This window comes from Myotis myotis, unplaced genomic scaffold, assembly GCF_014108235.1.
Source record: "Myotis myotis isolate mMyoMyo1 unplaced genomic scaffold, mMyoMyo1.p scaffold_m19_p_1, whole genome shotgun sequence".
Lineage (NCBI taxonomy): Eukaryota > Metazoa > Chordata > Mammalia > Chiroptera > Vespertilionidae > Myotis > Myotis myotis.
In genome coordinates this window covers 42,841,350-42,863,882 of record NW_023416313.1, presented here as the reverse complement: position 1 = coordinate 42,863,882, position 22,533 = coordinate 42,841,350, and the positions used below count along the sequence as shown (strand labels likewise).

The 22,533-nt window shown below is 39.9% G+C and overlaps 1 protein-coding gene across 1 annotated transcript; it reads left to right on the top strand.

The window, feature by feature from the left end:
* The first annotated feature begins 915 nt into the window (after positions 1-915).
* GNRHR (gonadotropin releasing hormone receptor) lies at positions 916-21,578 on the top strand. The gene is made up of 3 exons (XM_036302773.1): positions 916-1,434; positions 20,193-20,412; positions 21,334-21,578. The coding sequence occupies exons 1-3, from the start codon at positions 916-918 to the stop codon at positions 21,576-21,578; spliced, it is 984 nt and encodes a 327-aa protein (XP_036158666.1).
* Positions 21,579-22,533: the final 955 nt, after the last annotated feature.

Below are 22,533 nucleotides of genomic sequence, written 5' to 3'. Positions count from 1 at the left end.
CAAACACTCACCATGAAAGTTAAAATAGCAATACAGAGAAAGCTTCTAAGTGGCCCCAAGGTGAAATGACCTGATATAAGGAATATAAGCAAATATTCATATTATATAGAAACATACAAATGTGGTTATAGCATTAATACAGCATTCTCTCCCATAACTAGTTACTATATGCAATAATGTACAATGATGGTAAGTATAATATTGAGACAATTATATAAGCGAGGCAATAATTTTTTTAAATAGTTTACCATTTTTATTCTAACTTAAGCATGGATAATCTGACCATTAAGACTGATTGATAACTTTGAAGCAGTCCAATTTGTATTATATCAATTTGATTCTAACTGTTGTTATTAATTTATGTTTTGTGGAGGATGTCATTAAGTTAATATATTTGTCTAGTGTTTGAATGCATAGCAGCATGTGATTTTAAAAGAAAACAAATGCTTTTGAGAAATGTATTCATTTCTTCAAACAACAGATTTTAACTGAGTTATTTTTGTCTTTTCCTTCATTTTTATTTTGCATCTGTTGGACGGAACACTAACACATTAGTTTTTAGAAAATCTCTTCATTACTGTTATTTTAATAACATCCTGAGTAAATTTTAAATTCAAAATTAAGCTTCAAGTGTCCTTCCATCAGGAAAAATGTTGTGACAACCAGGCCATCTGCTGGGGTTCTACAGTTACGTTTGGCCCTCAGAATGTGTTTGGCAGGCTCTGTTTTAGCACTCTGTTGGATTATAAACCCACAAAACAAGTTCACCTTGATCTTTTGCATTAAATATAAAGTATGTCAGGAACAAAACTTGTCATACATCTAAACTGGTGAGAGAAATAAAATAGGTTCAATTACAATAAAACTCCAGAAGTGCCAGAAGCACAAGTCTTGAAGCTCTTCCAGTTGGGAAAGATGGCAAACGGTGCCTCTGCTGAGCAGAGTCAACATCACTGTTCATTCAGCAACAGCAGCAGCCCGCTGCTGCAGGGCAGCCTCCCCACCCTGACCGTGTCTGGAAAGATTCGAGTGACCGTTACGTTCTTCCTTTTTCTACTCTCCACGACTTTCAATGCTACTTTCTTACTGAAACTTAAGCAGTGGACCCGGAAGAAAGAGAAAGGGAAGAAGCTCTCGAGAATGAATGTGCTTTTAAAACATCTGACTTTAGCCAACCTGTTGGAGACTCTGATTGTCATGCCACTGGACGGAATGTGGAACATCACCGTCCAATGGTATGGGGGGGAGCTCCTCTGCAAAGTGCTCAGCTACCTGAAGCTTCTCTCCATGTACGCCCCAGCCTTCATGATGGTGGTGATCAGCCTGGACCGCTCCCTGGCCATCACGAGACCCCTAGCTGTGAGCAACAGCAAGCTGGGACGGTCCTTGATTGGCGTGGCGTGGCTCCTCAGTGGCCTTTTTGCTGGACCACAGGTAAACCATTATCAGGAACGTGTGACGCTGTGGCAATCACAGATTTCCTATCTCAACTTGAGTACTGTTTTGTTGTAAGTCAAAGGCAGTATTGTATTATCCTTAAGGGCTCGGCTCTGGAAGTCAGAGAGTAGAGTTCAATCCTGGCACTGTTCCCTTGGGCAAATTTCTTAACCTCTCTGGGTTTCACTTCCTTCATTTATAAAATAGAGGTAATGCCTACTTCATGCAGCTTGTGTGATTAAATGAACATGGATTAAAGTGTCTGGAATTATCTCTGGTGCATACTAAATACTCCCCCAAAATGTAGTCATTCTCAAACTTGACTGCATTCCCATCTTAGTTTTCCACCTATTTTCTTTTTGTTCTGGTTGACATGGGAAATTGAGAGGATCTTTAGGAACTATGAAATTTGCATAGCTAGAAAGTATTTATAACTTGTCTTATTTGGGACCTCTTGAGTGGAAACATTAAGAATTCTGTCATTGCAGTTCAGAGAGAATTGTTCTCAATTAGTATGTTGATCTAAAATTTGCAGCTGAGTGGGATTCAATAAAGAGGAAAAGAGGAAAATCTTGAACTTTTGGAATTTTGAATATTTTCCTGAGGTTGACAAACTTTTCTGGAGGAAAGTTAGACTGTAACCAACTATTAGCAAAACTCTAAGACTGTTGGTGCAGGCACAGGCCCTCTCCTGCAAAAGGCAGATAGAGATCTCTCCAGATTGTTTTCAACAGAGGCTACCTGGTTAATTGATCTATAGAATCTGCCTTTGTCAGAAGTCATGCCTTTGAAGAAAAGGACACATTCTTGCAAATAGAAAGATCCTTTAGTAACAAATAAACAAGTTCTCTGTATGCATGTAAATGTACTAGATGAAGAACTTGGGGCTCAAGGGGGTATCAAAAAGTAAAGTCAGACTTAACCAGGATCCTCCAAAAACGTACCACTACAAATGGAAATTTATTTAGATATTCTAAACTGGCCAGATGGTAAAAGAAAAAAAAAAAGGCAATGCAAGACTCACTATACAAATAGTACAAGACACAAGAAAGCCAGGTAACTAAATTTTTTCACTAATTCCACACTTAACCAATATTTTTTTGTTAACCAATTAGTGTTTGTTTTATAGCAGGGAAAATAGAAAAAAAATGTTTTTCTTTCCCTGGGGGAAAGTACATTACAATTGTTCTCACAGTGAATGAGTAGATAAGAATAGATGTAGCAAATATATCACTTGAAATTAAGTTATTTAGCTAAGGCTATGGCTATGTTTTGAAATTTTCCATTTTGTTTCTTTAAAGTATGAGTGCTGCTTTTTTATTGGTTTTCTTGGAGAAGATAACCAAAGTTGGGGAAGATAACCAAAGTTGGGTTTCTAGCACTGAGCCTGGTATTGACAAAATTAAAAAATTACCCTCAAAGAAAATGTAATTCAGTTGTGGAAACAAAATTTATATAAAGCTAATTTAACTATATACTAAATTATTTTAAACCTATTACAAATGTGAAAAGAGGGAGAGATGAGTATGACTTGAAATGATAAAGAAAGATTTTAGGGTAAAGGTACGATTAGCCGAGTTTTTAAAGAGGGATGGTATTTGGATGGAAAAAAAATAAGTCAAGGAGCACATATATTTTCAACAAAGATTGAAAGTGTGATTTTTTAGAAGATGTGTTTGGCTGAAGTGACAAATTGAGAGTTGGGACCAGCAGGAAATTAGATTTGGTTAACCTCATAGGGTACTATTTCTTTGTCATAAAGTAATGTGGTTATGTTGTCTGCCTGTCTTTGCCTTGAAGGTATATGCTCCTAAATAGTGGAGACTGTTGTGTTTAACATATTTCATATTCACCGTACCCAATAAGATACCTAGCAAAAATAGAAATGTAAAATGTTTGGATAATCTGAGGTTTTTCCAGATGAAATAAATCTTCCACGTTTTACTAAAAAAAAAAAAAAAAAAAAAAATTGGATAAATGAATTAATGAATGGGGTAAAATGGATTTATATTATAGCTATTGAAAGCCAGGGAATTTTGAAATGAATGTGGGAGCAATATAGCTGTGAGACCTGTGCAAAGGGTAAAATGTTTTTTTTTCTTTTTAGAACTGACATACATCACTGTATGAATTTATGGTGCACCACATGATGGAGTGACTTACATATATTGTGAAATTATATTAGAAATATGCACTTTTTGTTTGTTTTCATGCTTTTAAAATTAATTGTTTATCGTAGAAAATTGGTGCATAGATATAAAGAGCAAGTGTTAATTTTCCCTAATCCTAGCATTTTACAAAGTTATCGTAATTGTACCCTTCTTTTTTCATCAAAGGCTATATAAAATGATTTGCCTTTTCCTTAACTGGGAGCTTCTTCATTTTAATGTCTATATAAATTCAAATGCAGCCCTGACCAGGTTGCTTAGTTGCTTGGAGCATCGTCCAGTACACCAAAAGATTTCTGGTTCCCTTCCCAGGCAGGGCACATACCAAGGTTTCAGTTTCAATCCCTGGTAGGGCTGTGTGTATGGCAGGCAACCAATTGATATCTCTCTCTCTCTCTCCCTTCCTCTTTCTAAAGCATTTTTGTATTTTTTAAAATATGTCTTTATTAATTTTACAGAGAGAGGAAGGGAGAGGGATAGAAAAAAGAAATATCAATGAGAGATGGGCAATAGGTCAACACTCAACCACATGGTTACTAGGTCAACACTCAACCACTCAGCCATACCAGTCAGGCCAAATTTTTGTATTTTTATCGATTTCCTAAACATAACCTTTGACATTTATTTATATGATGTTGTTCTAGTACTTTGAGTGACTTATTTGAACTTATCATATCTTAATAAATGTACCACTTTACCTTAAAGAAAAAGACTTACATATATTGTGAAATAATTACCACAATAGGTGCAGCTAACTACCGTCATTTAAGATACAAATAAATAAATAAATAAATTTTCTTGTGATTAGAACTATTAGGATCTAATCTGTTAAAACTTTCCTATATATCATACAGCATTGTTAACTATCGTCGTCATGTTACGGACATTACTAAAATAATTTTTAACAAAAATATTTTAATAAAATGCATGCAGAGAGAAGAGAGACAAAGAAGCTTTTTCAGAACATCTGGCAAAGAGGTGATTAGGCTGAGGGCTAGGGTGGAGTCAGAGGGAATTGATAGTAATTACAAGGGACATTTCAAACAAAAAGCAAAGCTTAGCAACAAATTGGCTTTAATAATAGGGGGTTAATAATAGGAGGGAGTAAAATAAAACTCTAATATTTTTGGTCAAGGAGTTTTAATGGTAAAACTACAGAAACAGACAGGTAGGTTGAGAAGAAGAGTGTCAGTTTCTTTGTCTGCCTTTCGATGTGAAAAGGGAGGAAAGGCAGGCTTTGAAAGGGGCTAAACACATTTGCTTTAGGACATGATATTGATGATATAAGGCCTTTATATAAGTATTAGAGGCCCAATGCACAAAATTCATGCATGGGTGGGGTCCCTAGGCCTGGCCAGCAATCAGGACTGATCAGGTTCCCAGCATCCCTGTCTCCCTCCCTCCTCCTTCCCTCGACACCCATGTCCACTGCCACCCACTCCCAGTTCTGTGTCCCAGACTGGCAGCCTGGCCTTGATCAGGCAATTGGGACCTGCCAGCCAGGGGTAGGGACTGGGAGGTTGGCTGGCAGGCCCCGATCAGGCGATTGGGGCCTGCTGGCTGTGGCAGGGGCCAACTGCAACGCCAGCAGGCGGGTGGCGGGCCAATCAGGGCCTGCCGGCCAGGGGGAGAGCCAGGGGGAGGAACCCGGGATATTGCCGCCAGCCCTGAGGAAGGAGCCAGTTCTCGGCCCCCCTGGGAAAGGGGCTGCATCCACCGCCACCCACCCCCAGTTCCCTGTCCCAGCCTGGGGCCCGGGCCTCAAAGGGGCCTGCTGGCTGGGGTGGGGGGAAGAGACTGGGAGATTGGCCTGCAGGCCCCATCAGTAATCATGGCCTGCGGGCTGTGGGCAGCTCCTGCACTGAGCGTCTGCCCCCTGGTGGTCAGTGCACAACATAGAGACCAGTCATTCCAGTCATCTGGTCGTTCCATCATAACAGTCCCTTAGGCTTTTTTGTATATAGTCTAGAGGCCCAGTGCACAAATTCGTGCACTGGTGGGGTCCCTCAGCCTGGCCAGTGATGGGGCTGATCGGGGCCATGGGAGGTTTGCCTGCCAGCCTGATCTGGGACATTGGGACTGGCCAGCAGGGAGGGAGGGCCACAGGCAGTTGGCCAGCTGGCCCAACTCCCAATCAGGGTGTGGGGGGGCTGGTTGGGGGCAAGGCCGGCTGGTGGGGGGGGGGTCCCCTGGCCAGGCCTAGGGACCCCATGGGCAGTTGGCCGGCTGGCCCAGTCCCCTGGTCAAACTCCCATAGAACTCCTGGTCGAACTCCCAGTCAAGGGGACAATTTGCATATTAGCCTTTTATTATATAGGCTGGCTATTCAAAAAGTGGTTGGTAATTTGGAATACTGACATAGATGAAAGTTAAAACAGCAGAAATAAGCCAATTTATGATGACTGAAACACAAACCCACCATTTCACTCTCTTTTAAAAGGACTCTCCAAAAGGCTATAAATAAAATATTGATTTATTAACTCAATTATTTCCATCTAAATATATTACAGCAACAACAGAAAGAAAATACCAAAACTTATCTATCTTGATGTAATAAAAAAAAAAAACCATAAAATTAATTTTAAATTGTTTAGGAATTTCAAGTGATAAATAGCCTGACCTCAAATACATTACTCTGAGAGGTTTATGTGAAATAGGTGACAGAAATTATGGTGACATAGATTTTTTGGTAAAAATGACCCATCTTTACTTTCAGCAGCACTTTAAATTTGTAAGGAACTGTGTAAAGTTTCCTGAAAAAACTAAAATATGTAATCTTATGTTATATTCACACTAGAGGCCCGGTGCACAAAATTCATGCACAGGGGTTGTCCCCTCAGCCCAACCTGCACCCTCTCCAATCCAGAACCCCTTGGGGGATGTCCAAGTGCTGGTTTAGGCCTGATCCCAGGGATCGGGTCTAAATTGGCAGTCAGACATCCCTCTCACAATCCTGGACCACTGGCTCCTAATTGTTCACCTGCCTGCCAGCCTAGTCACCCCTAACTGCCCCCCCTGCTGGCCTAGGTGCCCCCAACTGCCCCCCTTGCTGGCATGGTCTCCCCAAACTGCCCCTTGCCCACTGGCCTGGTTGCCCCTCACAGCCTGCTTGTTCAGTCATTTGCTCGTCCCTCACTAACCCCCCGGCTGGCCTGGTTGCCCCATGCACCTGCTTGTTCAGTTGTTTGGTCGTCCCTTACTAACCGCCCTGCCAGCTTGGTCATAGGCAGTCATCTTTGTGAGGGTATGAGGGTTAATTTACATATTACCTCTTTATTATATAGGATTAACTCTATGAAGTACAATAGAACCATGTTATTGTCCCCATTTTAAGCATGAGAGAATGTCCAAAAAGAACCTTTGAAAATAATGACATTCAAATCTTTTTGGCAGCATACATACTACATAGAGACATGGTTTGTCTGTCTGTCTTTCACACACCTATGACTGAGAACAGATTTTCATTAAACAAATACCTACTCTGTTCCATCTTATTTTTAACTGTTGATTACAACTACCTGATAGGCACAACCTGCAGCTTGGAAACCACAGGTTTAAAGGATTCATTGGCTCTCCCAATGTCACTTGACCTGTTGTTATTTTTTTATTAATGCCAGTTTTTCTTTTTATTATGGCTCTCTGCTATCTCTGAAATGGGGTTTCAACCCTGTGACTAATGTTACTTATATTTGATGGGGAAGATGAGACATAGAGAGGGCTTTTTATTTCTAGACTGTGACACATGGTGAGTGTACTTCATGCTTCACCACACTCTGGGGACAAACCCATTGACAAAGACACATCCTGCCGTGGCTAATTTACAATTGACTTTAATCTTCATCCCTTGGTACATATTTTAATTTTCTATTACTTGAGTAATTCATTACCAGGTTTAAAAATATAACAAGTTCATTGTCAAAATTTAGGCCTGGCAGCCTGGGAATTTATTGCATTTTGCTACAGCTCAGAAAGACCAAATTTCAAATTGGCCACCTTGGTTTTCCACCTTTCTTATTACTAACCTCAGAAACTACATTCTATGATGGATTGGAGATATATTTCCAAAGGTTTTAGCATATGTACTGTAGGAACTTTCAAACTTTTTATGAGTAATGGAAATTTTAAAAAATCTATGTGAAGCCCCAATAAATAAAACAGATATGCTCTGGTTGAATAGGGATAAGGGAGGCCCAGTCTTCTGCTTGGCTATACACTAGCCCCAGTAATAGTCTCTCTGAAGATCTTACATCTCCCTGCAACAAAGTATGAAAGGCAATGGGATAGTAGAAATGGCATGGGTATTGGATTAAAACAAAGGTGACTTCAAAGCTCAATACTATCTCTTACCAGCTATGTGATTCTGTGTAAATTACTTAATTAAGTTTAAGTGCAATTTTAAAGACTACATTATAAAGAATAAGATATATAAAGTATCATCTACTATAAAACTTTATAAATACTCAGTTAATGTTTATTCATTCCTCTCTTCCTGTCTTCACTCCTTCTTTCATCAAGTCAGGTGAGAAAATAATAGGGAATTATGGGTATTGAAATGCATAGTTCTTTGAAAAACAGTAAAGAGAATTGCTTATATAAAGGTTGATTATTTCAAATTTATTCTGACTGATAAGTAAGTTTGGCCAACCTGCTCCCTAGTCACCAAACTATCCTACTCAATCTGATAGGTACTTAATAAATCTAGTATTGGAGGCATAATTTTTAAAAAGTAGGAGAAGGAAAGAAAGAGCGAAGGAAAGGAGGGAGAGAGGGAAGAAGGAATGAAAAAAGAAGAAAAGGGAAGAGTAGAGAAAAAAGAGAAAAGTAAAAAAGAAAAAAAAAAGGCAGCAAACATGACCAAAAGACAATCTGAATTAAGAGCATCTGTGGTTAGGCTGGTAAGTACATGTTGAGAAGAAAACATTTCCTGAATTAGGTGTGTCCATATATAATTAAAAATTACATGGTTTTCAATAACAGTCATTTAAGACCACAAGAATTCCAGAGTAGCAGATTATTTACAGAAAGAGCTTATACCACTAGCTCATACCACTGCTTAATATGAAACATTACATATTGACAGTATTTAAATTCTATAGTTAACCTAGGCCTACAGGCAAGATATATGAGCCATCCTTTAGACTTTGTTATAAAGATGTGTGGTCTGAAGATGTGTGGAGGCTTGCCTTGACACAGAAAATTTATAGTGCTAGAATGCACTTTCGAACTTGACAGGCAGCTTAAATTCAATAAATACTCATCTCACACACACACAATATGCCAAGAACTGTACTGGAACACAGTAATAGAAAACTAACAGCAGATAACAACAATGATGATGATGATGATAAATAATAGTTATGGAGGACATAAATATTGGATAGGAAGTTACTAAATTCTTTTGTGTTCATTACTTCATGTAAGGCTCCAACAACCTTGTGAATTAGATATGATTATTGCCCTTATTTTATTCATGAACAAACTAAGGATAAGAATATTATATAATATGCCCAACATTACCATCTACTAAGTGAAGGTGTCAGTGCACCCAATTACCTTCATACCCAGAGCTTTTAACTACTACACTATACCACATTATGCAGCATTGTTTATTTCCTTTTTACCTGAAGGAAAGGGAAAGACGGGGAAAGTGTAAGGTGAGAATAGATGGTTAAGGGATTTCAGAGGGAAAAAAAGATGGCATATATTTATAAATATATAAATAAATATATATGAACACATATTTGTAAGCTCTGTGCCTCGAAAATCAATATATATAAAAGGCTAATATGCAAAGTGTCCTCGCGGGAGTTCGACTGGGAGACCTGGAGTTCTAGCTCTCGCTATGATGTGCGCTGACCACCGGGGGTGGCGCAGAACGAAGGAAGGCCCCAGCAGGCAGCCGGCAGCTGGGAAGGGAGGCCTCGGCCTGCAGCCAGAGGCCCTGGTAGGCCCTGACCACCTGCCAGGCCAAGGGACCCTACCCATGCATGAATTCCGTGCACCAGGCCTCTAATTTTATTATAATAACAGTTGTGACTTATATAGTGCTGTGTGCCAGGCACTATTCTAAGCACTTTCCAAGTATTTATTTGTTTAATTGTCATGATATCAACTGTAGGTACTGTTAACATCTCCATTTTATAGATGAGGAAACTGAATCACATCACCTGAAGATAATTACCTTTGGAAATGATTAGGTAATGGTGTAATTAGTCTTGGGTAAGGTGAGGGTTAAAAATAATATTCTAAAAAGAAATGAACATCTGCAATTGACTGAAAGAAAGGAAAACAGATTGCTCTTGTTTATGGCAAAATAAAACAAACACTAATGAAACTAGGGCCAAGGATAAGAGAGGAGAAACATAAAGAAATTAAAGAAATATAATCCAAGGACAAAAGAACCACTGGAAGTAAAGTGATCCCTCTAATAATCATTAAAATGAATGTGGCCTTGAGCATAAAATAAACCAAACCAAGCCTCAAACAACCAATTTATGAGCAAGTAACTTTCTGATTTTCCATAACACTTTACTATACTTCTCTTTTTGAACTATCACAGTCTATCTTGTATTGCAGGTGTCACATTCATGCTCTATCTTCTTTACCAAATATTTAATACCCTGATAATAGGATATATCTGGTTTATTGTTTAGTACAGACAGCTCCTAGTATAGTTTTTAACCAAGGAGTTGCTTTAAAAATAAGCATTTTGTCCTGGCCAGGTGGCTCAGTTGGTTGGACTATCATCTCGTACACATAAAGGTTGCAGGTTCGATTCCCAGTCAGGGAACATACCTAGGTTGTGGGTTCAATCCCCGGTCACTGTGCATTTAGGAGGCAATCAATCAATGTTTCTCTCTCCCATTGATGTTTCTTTCTCTCTCTCTTTCCCTTCCTCTCTCCAAAATCAATCAATCAATAAAAATATATATCCTCAGGTGCGAATTAACACACACACACACACACACACACACACAAGTATTTGTTAAATAAAAAAAGATGTTAACCAAAATTCAAATCAGCCCAGCCAGTGTGGCTCAATGGTTGAGCATCAACCCAGGAAACAAGAGGTCGCCAGTTAGATTCTAGTCAGGGCACATGCCCAGGTTGCAGGCTGGATCCCCAGTAGGGGGTGTACAGGATGCAGCTTATCAATGATTCTCTCTCATCATTGATGTTTCTCTCTCTCCCTCTCCCTTTTTCTCTCTCTCAAAATCAATAAAATATGTTTTTTAAAAATTCAAATCATAGTACCATATTTCAAAGTCACTATTATTGAAAGTGTAATCATTACAACTTAAAACATTAGAGTGAAAATGTGGCCCAGTGCAGAGCATAAAGTAAAACTCAGGTCATCTGGTTCCAAGTACAATTGGGAAGGTGAGAAGGAAAGTAGAGATTTTAAGAAAATATAGGACTTTCAGGTTCTATGTAAAGTAACCCTTCCAAAGACTTCAACTCACATCTGTTTGGTCAAATTAAAAACTGAGCTTTAAGTAAGGTAGCTTGAAAAGAAATATGGAAAATTGAAAGAATCACTTTATATTGAGGAAAAAGTTGGTCAGGATCATAAAATAGAATTAGCTGACTGCGTGTTTGAGTTTCTTGATATGATCATTGGGCGCCCTCTAGTGGATTAATTTTAAAATTATTTTTGCCCTTGAAACTATCAACATTTTAATTACAAATAAAAGAAAATGGATGGATTTTTTATTATATTTACTTATATTTTTATTATAATTATAGTTTATTCAAATGTTTCTACTGTAAAAGAAAAGAAAGGAAATATAGGTGTGTGGGTTTTTGGTTTTTGTTGTTTTTTTTTTAATTAATCCTCACCCGACAATACTTTTTCCATTGATTTTTTAGAGTGTAAGGGAGGGAGGGAGACACATCGATTGGTTTCTTCCTACACATGCCCCTAGTGAACCTGCAAACCAGGTATGTGCCCCCAACCTAGAATCGAATCCGCAACCCTTCAGTGCACAGGCCAACATTCTAACCATTGATCCACATGGGCCAGGGCAAAAATATAGTATTTTTAAAATATATATAAAGCATATTCCACTCCTGCTTCATCACTTCAAAAAGAAAAGAACTAGGCTGTTAAATAAATAAGTTTAGTTTAATTTTTTTCTAATGCAATAAAAAACATTTGAAAAGGCTGTCCCTCACTTACTTAAAATAAAAGAAATCCTGGCTACAGAAGCAAAAATAAACAAGTAGAACTGCACCCAACTACAAAGCTACTGTGCAGCAAAGAAAACTATTATCAGTGGAAGTGGGGTATCCCTTTCCTGACTGAGTGCTGGGGGTGGAGTCCTCATGATATCTTGAGAAAAATAATTTTCTGGGACTTGAATGGGAGGATGAGTGATTTTTATTTATGAGGAATTATATCCTTGGGTTTCCAAAGTCCTATTTCTCCTAATCCAGTCCCGGGAGAAGTACGCTGAGGAGTCAATAAAACTAAAAGCAAAGTCAGTGTCCAGAGTTTCTGTTCCATATTGCAATTGGATCCGGTTTAGCATTAGGCTTATTGCAGTCCTTTGGTCCATTGTGTGAGATCCACATGGCTGTGGACCAGGTGAGTAAATGCAAGAGATCAGGGGTTTGAGAGTCCCACAGGCCAGGGGTCAAGTACAACATGCCAAGAGCCAAGAGCACAAGAGACCAAGAAAATCCAAGAGAGTGAACTCCTTTGTTTAGGGTATTTAATATTACAAATCTTGCACTGGCCATGCCTACTCTGGCCAATGGCCTGTTCTCAGGTGTTGACTGACAGAGAAGTACCTTCCCTATGTCAGACTTTATTGGACATTCCTCTATTCACCCTGTTCAGTCCCTTCCCCCATGGATCTGTGGGGAATAGACCCCTGACGGCTCCCTGGGGAGTGTTAAACTGCAGCTTCCTGGTAAAGCTGCCCAAGTGACATGCCTATAATATGTGGCATTCCCTTTGTTTCTTTCCTGTTATTAATAACTAGGTTAATTACAATGGTGCCAAAACTATCAACAAAATTAAAAGACAACCTACCAAATAGGAGGAAATATTTGCAAATCAGGTATCTGATAAGGAGTTAATATCCAAAATACAGTAATTCTTCCTCAACCATTATACTAGTATATGACAGTGGTGGTCCCATCTATACTAATAAAAGGGTAATATGCTAATTAGACTGGTAGACCTTTCGGGTGGCGGGGCCAAGGCAGAGGCAGTTAGGGGAGAGCAGGCCGGCAAGGTTGGGGGGAGGGGGGCAGTTGGTAGTGAGCAGGCTGGTGGGGAGGCAGTTGGAGGCAAGCAGACTGGCAGAGGGGGAAATTGGGGGTGAGGAGGCCAGCGGGGGGCAGTTGAGGGTGAGCAGGCCAGCAGTGAGGGGACAGTTGGGGGTGAGCAGGCAGGCAGGCAGTTGAGCAGTTAGGAGCCAGCAGTCCCAGATTGTGAGAGGGATGTCAGACTGCCGGTTTAGGCCCGATCCCATAGATTGGAGAGGGCGCAGATCAGGCTGAGGGACACCGCCCCCGTGCATGAATTTCATGCACCAGGCCACTAATAAGATTATAATGGAGCTGAATTTTTCCTATCAGCTAGTGATATTGTAGCTCTCCTATCACAATGCATTTCACAAGTACTTACCATTGTATTACAAGTGCCTATGGTATACAATACAGTAACATGCTGTGCTGGTTTATTGCCTAGGAGCTGTAAGGGAACAGAATTTGTCACCCCAAAATATGCCATTTTTTCACAAGGTTTATTTTAGGCTGGTTCACTTTTAAAAAACTGAAGATATGGGTGAAACTCTGAAATAAAACAATTAGAGGTTACCCTTTATTAAAAAAAAAAATACACATTTACATTTGATTAAATCTCCATCTGTAAGGGTGTCTCTCTCCTGGTACCAAGAAAAGGGAATGACCTTATCTCTAGAAGTTCACATCAATGCAATAGACATTAAATCTGCATAACATAACTCAGTCCCCTACCCTCAACATCTTCATTTCGCTTCAGCTGAAGATGATATGTAAGGTGGTGACTTCAGCCACTTTGGCAAGTTACCTGTTTTACAGGGTCTCTCCCATGTAGATGTGAGTTATGCATGTAATTAAGCATTTGTTTTTTGTTTTTCTATATTAATCTGTCTTTTTTTACAAGGGGTCTCTACCAAGAATCCAGAGGGTGGAGGGAAAATTATTTTCCTCCCCTCCAGAGCAATAGGCTATACTATCCAGGTTTGTATAAGTGCACTTTATGATGTTCACACAGTAACAAAATTGCCTAACAATGCATTTCTCAGAGCCGATGCCCATTGTTAGATGGCACATGACTGTATTTAAAGAACTCATACAACTCAATAGCAAAAAAACAAACAATTCAATTAAAAATTGGGCAGAGGGTCTGATTAGACATTTTTCCAAAGAAGACGTACTAATGACTAATAGGTACATGAAAAGGTGCTCAGCATCACCAGTGATCAGGGAAATGCAAATCAAAACCACAGTTAGGTATTTCATACTTGTTAGAATGGCTGTTGTAAAAAAAAAAAAAGACAAGAAATAGCAAATGTTGATGAGGATCTGAACAAAAGTAAACCTTGTGCACTGCTGATGGGAATGTACTTGATACAGCCACTATAGAAAACAGTATGGAGGTTCCTCAAAAAATTAAAAATAGAACTACCATACTGATACAGGATTTTTGTACTGGAACACATGGTGTTCCCCTGGGCAGGATGGTTCCCCAGATTCTTTGTCCATTGGAGTCGAAGAATGAATCCACAGACAGAAGATGGTCTAGCAAAGGTGGAGATTTATTGAAAAACAAGTATAGACTCCCATGTGGGGAGGGGGAAAGAGTCCCACCGACTTCCTGTTTCCACAGTTTATAAAGGCTGCAAGTCCCTATGTCCTGATATCCCTTCTGATTGGTCAATATTCCCTTTTGAATTGGTTACTATAGTAACTCCTGAGGCCCTCCTCCCTCATTGTTCTCCTTCCCTCTGGGCTTTCTTCCTCTTTCTTTATTTTGTAAATATAGACCTTTAGCTACTCCCAGTTTCCTTGTCTTATGGAAATGTAACTCCTGCTCTGTAGTCCTGTGTTTTTTTCCATGGACCCCCAATCCTAAAAATTCCCTAAACCTGCCTATTTCACCCCTAAAATTCCTATTTTAATGTGATCCAGCAATCCCATTTCTATGTATTTATCTGAAGAAAGCAAAAACACTAAATTGAAAAGATATATGCATTCCCATGTTCACTGTAGCATTAGATACAATAGCCAAGATATGGAAATTACCTGTGTCCACTTATAGATGAATGGATAAAGAAATGTATAAACACACACACACACACACACACACACACACACACACACACACACCATGGAATATTATTCAATCATAAAAAAGAAGGAAATTTGCCATTTGTAACAACATGGATGGACCTTGAAGGGACTTTGCTAAGTGAAACAAATCAGACAGAAAACATAAATACTATATACTATTGTTATATGTACAATATTAAAAAGAAAAGAAAATCAAGCTCCTAGATACAAAGAAAAAATTGGTGATGGTCAGAGCCAGGAGGCGGTGTGTGAAGGGGAGCAAACCATGCCAATTTCCAGTTATAAATGTCATGGGGATATAATGTACAACATGGGGAATATACTGTCCTTAGAAGTTTCACGATGAAATAGAAAATGTGTAACTATGTATGGTTGATTCCGGGTGTTTTCTTGAGCAGGATGCAATGGTGATTTCTTTCCCAGGTTCTTGTCCAGATGGAATTGAAGAGTGAAGCCACGAACCAAAGGTGGTAGAAGAAATGGGTGGAAATATATTGGAAGCAAGTACAGATTCCCATGTAGGGAGGGGATCCCAAGGGGGTAACCCACCAAGCTCTTTTTTGCTAAGGTTTATAAAGGCTGCAGTGCTTTGTCTCTTCATACTGCCTTCTAATTGTCACTCTTTTGCAGAATATCAGCTTCAAAGCCCAATCCCCACATGGTTGTGCCCCCCTCATTTTACCCCTTCAGTGGTAGAATTCTCTATCTCCTGAGAAAATCTGTTCTCCTCTTTCTCCCATTTGTTGGCATTTCTCTATCCCGTGTGAAAGTTTATTTCCGTTTTCTCCCCATATCCCGTGGCTTTTCCCTATCTTCTGTGAATGGATGTCTTCCTCTCCCCTTATCTTGTGGCACTTTTCTATTCTCTGTGAATGTATGCCTTCTGGTGGCTCCAAGCCTTCACCTATGCCTTCCTCCCCCATGGACCCTCTTTATTCCTAAAACTGCCTAAATGTGGTGATCGTTTAGAATGTATACATCAAAGCATTATGTTGTTCACCTGAAACTAATATACTGTTGAGGTCAATTATACATCAATTTTTAAAAAGAAGAAATAAAAAACTACAGATTTAAAAAAAGAAATCCTGTAATATTTTGGTTTGAATTTACTTGCTATCAGTTTTTAAGTGCTTTGGCCCTCTTATCTTTTCATTTTATTAACTAGATGCCCAGCATGCACAAAACTGTGCCTGAGTAGCTTGCTTCCGCTTGCCTCAGCTGGCCGCCCTGCCCATTGCCACTGGTAGCTCTCTGCTGCTAGGAGCTCGCGCCCCACCCCGCCCACTGCAAGAGCCACTGCTCATTTGGTCATGACAGTGTTACAGCATGATGACCACGGGCTTTTATATAAGAGACTAGAGGCCCAGTGCATGAAATTCGTGCATGGGGGGGGGGGTCCCTCAGACCAGCCTGCACCCTCTCCAATCTGGGACCCCTCCGGGGAATGTCCCACTGCCGGTTTAGGACATCCCTCTCACAATCCAGGACTGCTGCCTCCTAACCGCTTGCCTGCCTGCCAGCCTGATTGCCCCCTAACCACTCCCCTGCCAGCCTGATTGACGCCTAACTGCTCCCCTGCCGGCCTGATAGCCCCCAATTGCCCTCCCCTGCTGCGACCTGCCTCCTCCAGGACCTGCCTCCTCCTCACGAGGCGGAAGAGACGCTAGGACCACTAGGACCGGCCTCCTCCACACTGCACTGATCCGTGGGACCCCCAGGCCTCACCTTGCGAGCTGCCACCAAGCCCTGCCTCCTCTGTGTGTGCGACCATCTCGTGGTGGCCATCTCGTGGTGGCCATCTCGTGGTGACGACATCGTGCACAAGGGCGTGACGCCACCTAGGCTTTTATTAGTATAGATGTTGTATTGTAAATTAAAGTTTCTCCATGGAAAAGCTTGTAAATGACTAGGTAAGCATGTTTTTGATGAATGAGGAATGAATAAATGTCCCCTGCAACTCATTTTTGAAAACAACTTGCAACATTTCTTTAATAGTTGATTCAATTTGTGCTTTATAAGAAAGCATAATTTTATGCTTAGAGAAAGATTGCAAGAATTGTACAAAGATTTCTTGAATACATTTCCCTCAGATTCCCCAAATATTAACATTTTAGTACACTTGTTTGTTTTGTTCTTTCTCATAAACATTTTTTCTGAATTGCTTAAAAAATAAATTCAGATAGGATGTTCTTTCTCAATATTTCAATGTGACTTTTCTCACATATAATCACAAGTATCAAAATCAGAAAAATAGCACTGATACAAGGTCTTTAATCTCTATACCTTATTCATATCTCACCAGTTGTTGTAATGTCCCTTTTAACAAAAGAAAATCTATAAGATTATGTGGTAGACTGAGTTGCCATGTGTCTTGGGATCCCTTTAAACTACACCCTTTACTCAGTCTATTTGTTTGTTTGTTTCATAATATTGACATTTTAAGAGTACAGGTATGTTACTTTGTAACTTTGTAGAATGCCCCTCAATTTGTGTTCGGTGTTTTTTCATGGTTAGTTTCTGGTTATGCACCTTTAGCAGAAATACAAAAGAAGTGATGCTGAGTTCTTCTTAGTGCATTATATAAGGAAACAGATGCTGTCAACTGGTCCCATTACTGGCAATATTAGCTTTAATTATTTGGTTATTTCTCTATGATAGTTATTTTACTTTTTATAACGCACATACAGTAGGTAGATATTTTTAGAAATGTAAGTAATCTGTTCTCTGCACTTTCACCAATGTTTTTACAATGCATTGATGATTTTTGCCTGAATCACTTTTTATAGATTACCACTACTGTAATTCTGTTGTTCCTTTCTATGATAACAAAGAGCTTTCCCCCTCCACATTTGTTTGTTGTTGTTTTGTAATTTATTGTTAGAATGAACCCATGTATTCTTACTTTATTCAATAGTTTCTCATTTTTTATCAGTTGTTTCCTTTATTATCAAGCTTAAACTGACCTAGATTTGGCCAAGGGGAGCTCTCTCAAGCTGGCTCGTGATCTCTTTTGGCATGCTCTGTCACTCTCTGACTACTGCCTGACTTCTGGCACAACAAGTTTTTCTAAGCACATACTGTACTTCGCTGCCCAAGCCTTGGCATCACCCACTTCTCCAATGAGCTCTTGTTCCTTTGGTAGACAATGACAGTTAGAAATCAATATCTGGGCACTAATGTGTCATTATCTCTAAGGTCTCTCAACAAACAGAACTGGAAAATAAATAAATGTACACATAGGTGCACACACAAATATATATATACTAGAGGCTTGGTCCATGAAACCCATGCACTCAGGGAGGTCTTTCAGTCTGCCTGTGCCCTCTTGCAGTCTGCGAGTTCTCAGGGGATGTCCATGGGGAGCTGGCCTAAGCCGTCAGTCAGACATCCTTAGTACTGCCGTGGAGGTAGGAGAGGCTCCCACCACCGCTGCTGCACTCGCCAGCCATGAACCCAGCTTCTGGATGAGCAGCGCTCCCTCTGTGGGAGTGCACTGATCACCAGGGGGCAGCTCCTGCATTAAGCATCTGCCCCCTGGTTCAGCACGCTTCATAGTGACCAGTCGTTCAGCCATTCAGTTGATTTGCATATCAGCCTTTTATTATATAGGACTAAAGGCCCGATGCATGAAATTTGTGCAAGGGGCTTGGCCCTTGTGGCCGCAGCAGCTTGCCTTGGACTTTCACAGCTGTGGCGGCTTGCCTCGGCCCTCGCAGCCCGGGCTTCATCCAGAAAGTCATCCAGAAGGACATCTGGAAGGTTGTTTGGCTGTCCAGTCTACTTAGCATATTATGCTTTTATATTTATGCTAGAGGCCTGGTGCATGAAATTCATGCACAGAGGTGTGTGTGTCCCTCAGCCCACTTGCACCCTCTCTAATCTGGGACCCCTCTCACAATTCAGGACTGCTGGCTCCCAACCGCTCGCCTGCCTGCCTGCCTGCCTGATTGCCCCTAACCACTCCCCTGCCAACCTGATCAATGCCTAACTGCTCCCCTGCTGGCCCAATTGCCCCCAACTGCCCTCCCCTGCCAGCCTGGTCACCCCCAACTGCCCTCCCCTGCTGGCCCAATTGCTCCCAACTGCCCTCCCCTGCCGGCCTGGTCACCCCCAACTGCCCTCCCCTGCTGGCCATCTTTGACCACATGGGGCAACCATCTTGTGTGTTGGAGTGATGGTCAATTTGCCTCTAATATTACTCTCTTATTAGATAGGATATGTGTGTGTGTGTGTGTGTGTGTGTGTATAGAGAGAGAGAGAGAGAGAGAGAGAGAGAGAGAGAGAGAGAAATTTTCCTTACTCTTTATTTTTATAACCATATAGCACTCCATCATGTGGTCCACCATAGTTTATTCAGCTACTGTTCTATGAATTGGTACTTAGATGTTTTCAATATTTTTCTATTACAAGCAATGCACCAGTGAATAACCTATGCAAATGTATTTTCATATAATGTAGGTAGGGGTATATCACCCAGATATAAATTCCTGGATGTAGGATTGCTGGATCAAAGGTAAATGAATATGTATTATGCTAGTTATAGCCAAATACCCTCCATAACAGCTGTGCCAATTTGCATTCCCACTAGCAATGTCTGACAGTCCCTGTTTCCACACAGCCTTGCCATGAGACCATGTTGCTACCATGTTGCCAATCTTGTTAATGAAAAATTACATTCAGTGAAGACTTAATTGGCAATTTGCTTGTCATGAATGAGGTTGAACATCTTTTCATAAGCATAAGGGCGACTATTAGATCTCTTTTGTGAACTGTATGTTCATGTCCAACTGTCTGTTTTGACCACTTTATTGGATTTTTTTCTTTCTCAAAAATAAAATTTAAATACATAGCTTGGGGGCACATTCTAAATGCCATAGTTTTTAAGTGCTGCAGATGGGACGATGAACAAAATTACTTGCAAAGATTACTCAGCACATTTTCATCTGAAATTGAAACCGAAACAAGATTTAAATCCTTGAGGATTCTTCTACAAGTTTGAGAAAATTTCCAAAAAAATCAAAAATCCTATAGATCCATTCACGTTATCCAAACATATTTTAAGTAAAGATTCACTTATAACTTTTCATAGAAATCCCAAAAGGGTAAATCAAGGACCTCAGCAATTGCTTTGGGCAACAGCATCCTAAAAGGCTAGCAGAATGCAGAACACTTTCAAGAACACATGCAAATACTGTTTGAAATAAAGTAACACAACTTTTTAATTTTTTATTTCCTATACAGTTATATATCTTCAGAATGATTCATTTATCTGATGGCTCCGGACAGTCAGACGGTTTCTTTCAATGTGTAACACACTGCAGTTTCCCACAATGGTGGCATCAAGCCTTTTACAACTTTTTCACCTTCAGCTGCCTCTTCATCATTCCTCTTCTCATCATGTTGATCTGCAATGCAAAAATCATCTTCACCCTCACACGGGTCCTTCATCAGGATCCCCATAGTATGTATGCCTTAGATTTGGTGTTAGTTGTGGATTAACAGTTTTTAAACAGCAATACCCAGAGTGGCACTTAGTATGTGCCAGGTACTGTTCTAAGCAGTTTGCATATGTTAACTCATTACATTCACAATCACCCCAGGATGTAATCCTTTTATTATCTCTATTGACAAATGAGGCTATCTCTCCTAATGTTCTAAATTTGGACCGTGGAAATAAAAATGAAAGGACTATTGCCCCACTTACCCAGTGTAAGTATTGGTGAATTGTTCCTGCTGGGCTGTCACTAACTCTCTATCAAACACCTGATTTCTAGAAGATAGCAAAGTACAATTCTTTAAATGGCAGCCAAATATTTGTTTAAATTAAGCTCTTCTGTTTCACATCAAATCCTCTATATCCACACAAAATAACTGTGCACATTTGTGTATGATTGTGAGTGTGTGTGTTAGATATGTGGAAAATTGTTGAACATGTAATTACCTGTTTCATCTGAAACTTTACAAATATGGTTGTGACTTTTTGCTTCAATAACCTGGTGCATTCTCAAAAACTAAAATGTATGAACTTATAAAGTATGCATGGCTATGTTGGCATTTCAACCAAGATGCAGAGAACTTAACTCTACTCAACCTCAGTCTGATCTCTCAAATTTATATTTTAAGAATTTGAGTACCACAATATTTCAAATCCAAATTAGTTTGGTAGAAAAATATAAGAGCACTATCATCTTTAATATTTTCTATTAATTATATGCTATAATGGAAAACATGCTTTTCCAACAAATTATCATTATTAAAAACATTAAAATTTGTTTCCATTATATTCATTAGGTTGAATTAGTGATTCTCTCTTCCTTTTTGTCCATTTTAGTCTTGTAATAAAACTGGTCTTTAAACACCTACTCTTTTCTCTTTCTAATAGATCTACAACTGAATCAATCCAAGAATAATATACCAAGAGCTCGGTTGAGGACCCTAAAGATGACGGTTGCCTTTGCCACTTCATTCACTGTCTGCTGGACTCCCTACTACGTCCTAGGAATTTGGTATTGGTTTGATCCTGAAATGTTAAATAGGGTATCAGATCCAGTGAATCACTTCTTCTTTCTCTTTGCTTTTTTAAATCCATGTTTTGATCCCCTTATATATGGGTATTTCTCTCTGTAATTATTAGACTACATAGGAAGTCATGTGAAGATAAGCAAGGTAATGAATTTTCCCATTTGGGAATGATAAACAGGTAGCAGCAGACAAACTTAAAAACAAATCATAATTTAAGTTTATGCTATCATCCTTTTTTAAAAAGAATCGCATTGTCAGAGACTCAATTACTAGGGAAAAAAACTTCAGAAATATCTTGAAATATTTTGCCTTAATCATTAGCTTCTGAATTAATCTCCTTCTGACCTCCTATAGTACATTATAGGCTCATAAATGATAGATAGATAGATAGATAGATAGATAGATAGATAGATAGATAGATAGATAATAGATAGATGATAGATAGATAGATTGATAGATGATAGATAGATAGATAGATAGATAGATAGATAGATAGATAGATAGATAGATAGATAGATAGATAGATAGATGACAGATAGATAGATAGATGATAGATAGATAGATAGATAGATAGATAGATAGATAGATAGATAGATAGATAGATAGAAAAAAACCCTGAGCTACTGGTCGAACGTTCAACCAGTCAACTGGTTGGCCTATCGCTATGACACACACTGACCACCAGGGGGCAGATGCTCAATGCAGGAGCTGCCTCTTAGTTGTCAGTGAACTCCCACAGCAGGAGCACCGCTCAGCTGACCAACAGGGCCTCAGGCGCCAGGCTCAGGGCTGGCGAGCGCAGCTGCAGCAGCAAGAGCCTCTCCCGCCTCTGTGGCAGCCCTACTGAATGGCAGCTGCAGCAGACACAGTGGAGCTGGGATGAGTGGGAGCAGCGTGGTGGCCAGCCCAGCTCGGGCTCCTCCCTGGCCGCCTGCCACTTTGTACACTACTACATCCCTCAGGGGATGTCAGACTGCCAATTTCGGCCCAATCCCCACAGTCCAACATCCCCCAAGGGGTCCCAGATTGTGAGAAGGCGCAGGTTAGGCTGAGGGACCCC

Excerpts from the sequence above, each read along its gene's own strand:
- GNRHR (XM_036302773.1), top strand. The coding sequence starts at position 916 with ATGGCAAACGGTGCCTCTGCTGAGCAGAGTCAACATCACTGTTCATTC. Across the intron at positions 1,435-20,192 it reads GCCTTTTTGCTGGACCACAG|TTATATATCTTCAGAATGAT; the intron begins GTAAACCATTAT and ends TTTCCTATACAG. Across the intron at positions 20,413-21,333 it reads CCTTCATCAGGATCCCCATA|ATCTACAACTGAATCAATCC; the intron begins GTATGTATGCCT and ends TCTTTCTAATAG.